This window comes from Myotis daubentonii, chromosome 8, assembly GCF_963259705.1.
Source record: "Myotis daubentonii chromosome 8, mMyoDau2.1, whole genome shotgun sequence".
Lineage (NCBI taxonomy): Eukaryota > Metazoa > Chordata > Mammalia > Chiroptera > Vespertilionidae > Myotis > Myotis daubentonii.
Window position 1 is genome coordinate 29502670 of NC_081847.1, and position 7220 is coordinate 29509889.

A 7220-nucleotide genomic window follows, 5' to 3' on the forward strand; every position below is an offset into this window, starting at 1 on the left:
CCTTGTACATGTTTCTGTATTTGCCCGGCCTTCATGTTTGAAGACTAATCAAGTCAGCTCTTTGTAGTATAATAGCCTGGCTTTATAATTTCAATTTTATTTTCTGCTTATGCAGCCGAAATGGTGTTATTGCAAGATGTCCAGATAACTTAGCTTAAATAAGTTGACACCATATTATTTGTTCATTTATATATTCATAACCTTATTAATGAGCCTTGGCATAATCTTTCATTTGGAGATAACATCTTTTCAGGGGGTTATCAGCATGATATTGTTAAGCATCACCACCTTCAAAAAAGTTGGGAAACATAGTTTTTCATATAACCATGACTTAGTATTAGTATATTGATATACTTGAATAAAATTCAGAAAACACAACAAATGTCTTCTTAAATCCTTGAGGTTCACTTTGGATATCCAGTAGTAACGGTGAGAAGAATTTTAGGTTAAGGATTCATCTTTGTGGTAGTAGTGATCAGTTATTGCAGGTAGCACCTAGGACTGTTGCTTTTGCTGTTTAATTTCTTTTGACTCTCTTAATTTAATGAGATTGTCAGTTGAGTATAAGAAAAGCTAGTGATTTAATGCTGAAAGCATTTTACTCTTACTAGCGATATATTTTCTTACAGATTGTTTTTTTTTTAATAATTTTGTTTTTCTCTTTCCCCTTTATTCTACCATTCATTTCACCAAAAATAAAACAAAATTCACCACCAACAAACAAAACTCTAGGTTTTAGAGTCTTTGCCAGAAGATGTAGGGTATAACATAGAAATAAAGTGGATCTGCCAACAAAGGGTAAGTAATTCTTTGTGTATTCTCGTCTTTCCCTTTTCCTCTGTGTTTTAAATACATTCACTCTTATCTTTTTGCTTTAATGGAATAAGTGAAACTGAAAACTTACTGTGGTTTCTTCCAGTAAGCACAGTGCTTTTAGACCTTTTTAATAAAGCATATTTTATTTATTTATTTTTAAATGTTTTTATTGATTTCAAAGAGAGGAAGGGAGAGATAAATAGAAAAAAAATTTTTTTTAAATAGAAATATTAATGATGAGAATCACTGATTGGTTGCCTCCTGTACACCCCTTACTGGAGCTTGTGCCATGACTGGGAACTGAACCATGATGATCTCATTCATGGGTTGATGCTCAATCACTAAACCACACTGGCCAGGCAATAAAGCATATTGTATATATTTATACTAATTTGTGGCTACTTAAAAGTAGTAATGAATGTATTATAGTAGAAATTTCCATGTTCATGTGTCTCGTGCACATTTATATGGGTGGTTTCTGGGTATGCTCATAGGTGAACAATAAGAACACTGGACAGTCAGAACTCTATAACTTTGATTAATTTTTATTTTATCTTCCCCATCTAAACACATAATAATGTCCTAAGCAGTTTTCTGTTAAGTGCTAGTAGCTAGTAATAATTAACCAGGAAAATAAATTTTTACAAATGTGTTTTAAATCACTCACAGATTTAGTCATTGTTTTGTTCAATAATTACATATTGAAAAGCTGTTAAAGGCCAGGTATTTTCTGAGTGCTGGGATCAAGTAGTGAAAGAATAAAGCCTTGCCTTCCTGGAACCTATATTCTGGTCGAGGAGAACAGCTATTGAATGTATCAGATGAGGGTACTTGATAGGCCTAAGATCCAAAGAATGAGAAATTTAACTAGTAATTCATATTTACCAGGTATTGTTGTTGTTTGCAGTGAGTTAGCAAATGAAGTAGAGCCCTTCTGTCCTAAAGTTTATGAAGAATATATAAAACTATTTAAAAAGTCACAGTAGATTGCAAATTTCCAGTTTTAGTTTTTATTTATCTTATTAAAACAAAAGTCTATTAATGGTATAATTGCTTTGCATATAAGTGTCTCTATACCTGAGTTATGATAGCTGCACTGTCGCTAAGTAGCAGTGTGTTCATGGGCACGTCATTTCATTTTTCAGGCCTTTGCTTTTCTCATCTGTAAACTAAGAGTTGAACTAGGTGTTCTCAAGATTTTTTTCCTAGCACTGTGATTCCAGAGTAGTTAATGGCTTTTGTTTTCCTATTTGCTTCTTCTACATAGGATGGAGTGTGGGATGGTAACTTATCAACATATTTTGACATGAATCTGTTTTTGGATATCATTTTAAAAACTGTCTTAGAAAATTCTGGAAAGAGAAGAATAGTGTTTTCTTCATTTGATGCAGATATTTGCACAATGTGAGTAATAGTCATTTTTTTCCTCGTATACTCTCTTACTGTAGTTAGGACTTAGTGTACAAAGATTATGGCTGGAGGTGGGAAAGTGCTCAGACTTTACCCTTGATTTATCCTCTCAGAAAAGTTATATATATTCTCATTTCCCTTCAGGACTACCTGCTGGGATGCCCTTCACTCCTGTAAACTCCATACCCACTGGGTCCTAATGCATCATACCCTGTATTGCATGTAACACCTTCCTTACCAAATTATAAGCCCTTAAAGGCTTTCTTTTTTTATTGATTTTTTACAGAGAGGAAGGGAGAGGGATAGAGAGTTAGAAACATTGATGAGAGAAACATCGATCAGCTGCCTCCTGCACAGCCCCTATTGGGGATGTGCCTATAACCAAGGTACATGCCCTTGACTGGAATTGAACCTGGGACCCTTCAGTCTGCAGGCCAATGCTCTATCCACTGAGCCAAACCAGTCAGGGCCCTTAAAGGCTTTCTTGTTGCCCATTTCTGAGAATAGTTTAGGTCTTGTATAGAAAAATTAAAATTTTCTTTTTATTTTTTGTCTGAAAGGCAATACGCACATTTTTTTTATATATATATATATATTTTATTGATTTTTCACAGAGAGGAAGGGAGAGAGATAGAGAGTTAGAAACATCGATGAGAGAGAAACATCGATCAGCTGCCTCCTGCACATCTCCCACTGGGGATGTGCCCGCAACCCAGGTACATGCCCTTGACCGGAATCGAACCTGGGACCTTTCAGTCCGCAAGCCGATGCTCTATCCACTGAGCCAAACCGGTTTCAGCAATACGCACATGTTAATGGTGATTATATCTCAGTAATGGGATTATGCTTGGGGGGCGGTCTTTATATGTTTTCTAAAGCTTCAAAACAATATATTATAATTATCATCCCAATGAAAAGCATTTTTTAAATTGTCTTTTTTAGGGTTCGGCACAAGCAGAATAAATATCCCATATTATTTTTGACTCAAGGAAAGTCTGATATTTACCCTGAACTCATGGACCTCAGATCTCGGACAACTGCTATTGCAATGAGTTTTGCACAGTTTGAAAATCTACTGGTAAGTTATGTTTGAATTTCTTAATTTTCATTTTTTAAAAATGCTCTTTAGAGAAGAAATAAAGTTTCATGTTCCATTATACATCTATCTAATTGGTTAGTTTTGACCTATTTATAACAAGCAGATAGTTCTACTTAAAAATGAGGGTATTAGATCTCAGAATCAAAAGCAATTACTTGAACAAAAAATATATATATATTTCCTTGAATGCCTACATTAAGTAAGTTTTGTAGTTGAGTGGATTTTATGATTTGTCTGAAATGACTTAATAATAAAAGTTGTGTAAGAAAAATTATACATTGTCTTTTCCTGCCCACTCAACTTTGGAGAGCACTGATTTAGAATATGACCATTTAGCATTTGCAGTCAATAAGTTACTTTTTCATGAGTAATTTATTTTTCTCCCATTAGGGGATAAATGCACATACTGAAGATCTGCTCAGAAACCCATCCTACATTGAAGAGGCAAAAGCTAAGGGACTAGTCATATTCTGCTGGGGTGATGATACCAACGACCCGGAAAACAGGAAGAAATTGAAGGAATTTGGAGTTAATGGTCTAATTTATGATAGGTATTTGTTTTTCATGAAAAACTTTCATGAACTGTTAGCAAAAGAGTAGCTTTCATTTTATAGCATAAATACTATTAAACTTAGTTAAAATTCAGTAGCTCAGCCTGAGGTTTATCTTAACATTTGTCAGTGGAATTTTTCATACTTTGCAAATCACGTGGGAAGCCTGTTCTGGTGACTGGGCTCTAAGTTACCTTGAGGGTGAGGCTGTCTGCCCCAGACCACTTCAGTCTAAACTAGCTTTCTTAATGATCTTACCCAGTTCTGTGGCTTTTCATACCTTTATATATTCCTAAATTTTTATATCTCCAACTCAGATCTTTCCCTTGACCTCTATCTAAACTTGTTTTTATATATAAATATATTTTTATTGATTTGAGAGAGGAAGGGAGAGGGAGAAAGAGATATAAACATTAATGATGAGAGAGAATTATTGATCAGCTGCCTCCTGCATGCCCCCCACTGGAGATCTAGCCTGCAACCTGGGCATGTGCCCTGACTGGGAATGGAACTGTGACCTCCTGGTTCATAAGTCAACACTCAGTCACTGAGCCATGTTGGTTGGCTCTCTGTACTTTTTTTTTTATCTAGCTATAGATTTAACCGATTTCAGTATAAATGACAACTCTTGTCTTTCCAGTTTCTCAGGCCAAATCCTTGAAGTCCTTCATGATTCTGTTCTTTATTTCATATCCCAAATCCAGTCAAACAAAATCATGTTGATTCTATCTTCAAATATATCCTGAATCTATCAACTCACCATGTTTACTGTTGTCACTCTCAAGCTACCTCATTTCCAAGGTGCATTATTGAAAGAGCCTTCTCACTGGCCACTGCCTCCACCCCTGACTCCCTGCTGTCTGTCTTCAGCACAACAGCCAGAGGGTGCCTGTTAACATCTCGGTCAGATCATGTTACTGCTTAAAACCTAAGAGTAAAATTCCAGGTCCTTTCCTCCCCACCCCCCTCTCCCCGCCAATGTCAATGTCTCAGTGAAGTCTTCCCTGAATATCCTAATTCAGATAACAACTGCCATTCACAGTGAACAACTGACTTTTCTCCCTAGCGTTTACCACCATCTGACATAATATTTTACTTGTTTATTTTCTGCCTGGCCTGCCCCACCCCAATACACCCAACACAAACATAAGCTGCATGAGGGCAAGACTCTGCCTATTTTGTTCATTGCTGCATCTTCAGAGGTTAGAACAATATCTGATACAGAGTGGCCTTCAAATATTTGTTGAACAAATCTTTTTATTTTCTTTTTTTTATAAGTTCCCTGAGTGTTTAGATGTAAGTTTGAGTCACTAATCTGAGAAATGAAAAGGTTGCTTAATATAAAGACATGGGGTTGGAAAGGATGTTATTTACTCTGCTTGCTAATACTTGCGCAGCATCATGCAAAGAGTAAGTGATGAACTTCTTACCAGTCCTGCTTTAAAAAAACACCTTCCTTGGATTTAGTTCATATTACTGCTTGTCCTATAAAATTATATCATTTTCTTAATAAAACATTTTTTTTTTACCGTCGTGTCTGAATGAGTCTGGTTTTAAAATTGCAGCTCAGATAATGTTTGCCCCTCTTTTAACTACTTGGCTAATTTTGCTTTAAGCAACAGATTTCATAGGTCCTTTTAATAGATATATCCAACTAATTAAAAGAAAAATAAAATTTTAAATCAACAATTTGAAGGAAGTGTTTGCTTTAGCAGAAATTTGAAGATTTTTTTGTTTCTTTGAGGAAGAAGAAGGAATGATTGTAATTATTTTCGGGCAAGAAAATGTATTATGATGTTTTACCATGTATAACTTTGTAGGGTATACACATTTTAGGCAGACCCATCATCTCAAGGGCCTTATTTCTTTGGAGGCAAATACTGACATGTAATTGAGAACAGGAAGATGCTATGCAATATATATAGCCCTAAAGAAAATGAGTTCTTCCTGGCCCGAGGTCAATAAGAATAATTTTAAAGAGGAAGCATTGAGGTGCACTTCGGGGTGTGGTTAAATTTGTTTTGACAGGATATGCATTTTAGGCAGAGGCTAGATGAATCAGGGCAGGACTGTGTTGAAGGTGTGGAGGATTTTGAGGAGACACCCAGCACTGGGCTCCTGCTAGAGTCTGATGACAGGTGAGGTGGGTTGTGTTAGAATTGGTTTTTACCCTCGAAAGTTTTTTTAAAATTTTACTCAAAGCAGTACATATGTATGCATAACTATTTGTGTGTCTTTGTGTATATATATACATATATAGCTTAAAATTACATTATATATATATATTGTTTAGAAATGTAAATAGTTTTATAAGACTTATAATCTGTAATAAAAAACAACAGGTCCTGGCCGGGTAGCTCAGTCAGTTAGAGTATCATCTGATACTCCAAGGTTTCTGGTTCGATCCCTGGTCTGCACACATAGAAGAATCAGCCATTGAATGCATAAATAAGTGGTACAACAAATTGATGTTTCTCTCTGTCTCTCTCAAATCAATTAATTTGTCAATAAAAGAGGCAATCCCCTACTCCTGTCCCTTTCATTGTCTCTAGCTGAGTTCCTATGCCCTAATTTTTTAAAGTTGTTTCTTCTGGTACTTAATGTGCTTATGCTATAATTTTTTCATTATCAATTTTCAACATTATATAGAAGACTTTGAATGATTATTGATTCATAGTCTTTCATTCATTTTACATTGGGGAGAATTACGATGAGGATGGGTATTTTAGTCAATCAGAAACTAATTTGTTCTCTTCTTTTACAAAGGAATTAACACAGTAGATTTCCATTTCATCATGGTTTTATGATATATTATCATATAAACTGGTACGTTTATATGGCTTTAATCTTTATTTGTATTTTGTTGCATGCAGCTATATTTGGAATTTTTGCATTTATGATAATGACGGAGATGGCCTTTATTTACCTTTCTTGAATGGTTTGATTTTTGGTGTGGAGATAATACTTGCTTCGTAGAGTAAATTGGGCAATGTCCCTCTTTTTATAAAAAAATTACTGTGCTCAAATAATTTAAAAAATACACTAACACATTTAAAGAACATTATCATTAAATTATGAAGTCCCCCATGAGCCTCTTTCTAACTCTGTTCCCTTATCTCCTCCCTCACATATAACTGCTGATCAAATTATTATTCTCGTTAACATTTCTTTTAATTCTATCACTAAACAATATACCATTTAGTTTTGCATGGCTTTAATCTTTATTTGTATTTTGTTGCATGCAGCTATAATCTGCCCTTCTTCATGGCTGTAGAACATTTATGGTTCTATGTGTCTATTACAGTTTATTCTATTTGAGAACATTTTGGTGGTTGCCAAGTTTT

General features: G+C 34.9%; 1 protein-coding gene across 4 annotated transcripts in view; it reads left to right on the forward strand.

Annotated features, from left to right (window-relative positions):
- The window catches only part of GPCPD1 (glycerophosphocholine phosphodiesterase 1), a 64595-nt gene that overhangs the window by 51374 nt on the left and 6001 nt on the right, over window positions 1-7220 (forward strand). For 2 of the 4 annotated variants that reach the window (XM_059705605.1, XM_059705606.1), the window contains 4 exons: window positions 733-798; window positions 2084-2220; window positions 3169-3304; window positions 3716-3876. In XM_059705605.1, coding sequence (XP_059561588.1) covers window positions 733-798; window positions 2084-2220; window positions 3169-3304; window positions 3716-3876 — 500 coding nt within the window. Of the gene's footprint in view, window positions 1-732; window positions 799-2083; window positions 2221-3168; window positions 3305-3715; window positions 3877-6642; window positions 6703-7220 lie in introns of all 4 variants that reach the window. The other 2 variants (XR_009454034.1, XM_059705607.1) reach the window with 2 other exon arrangements.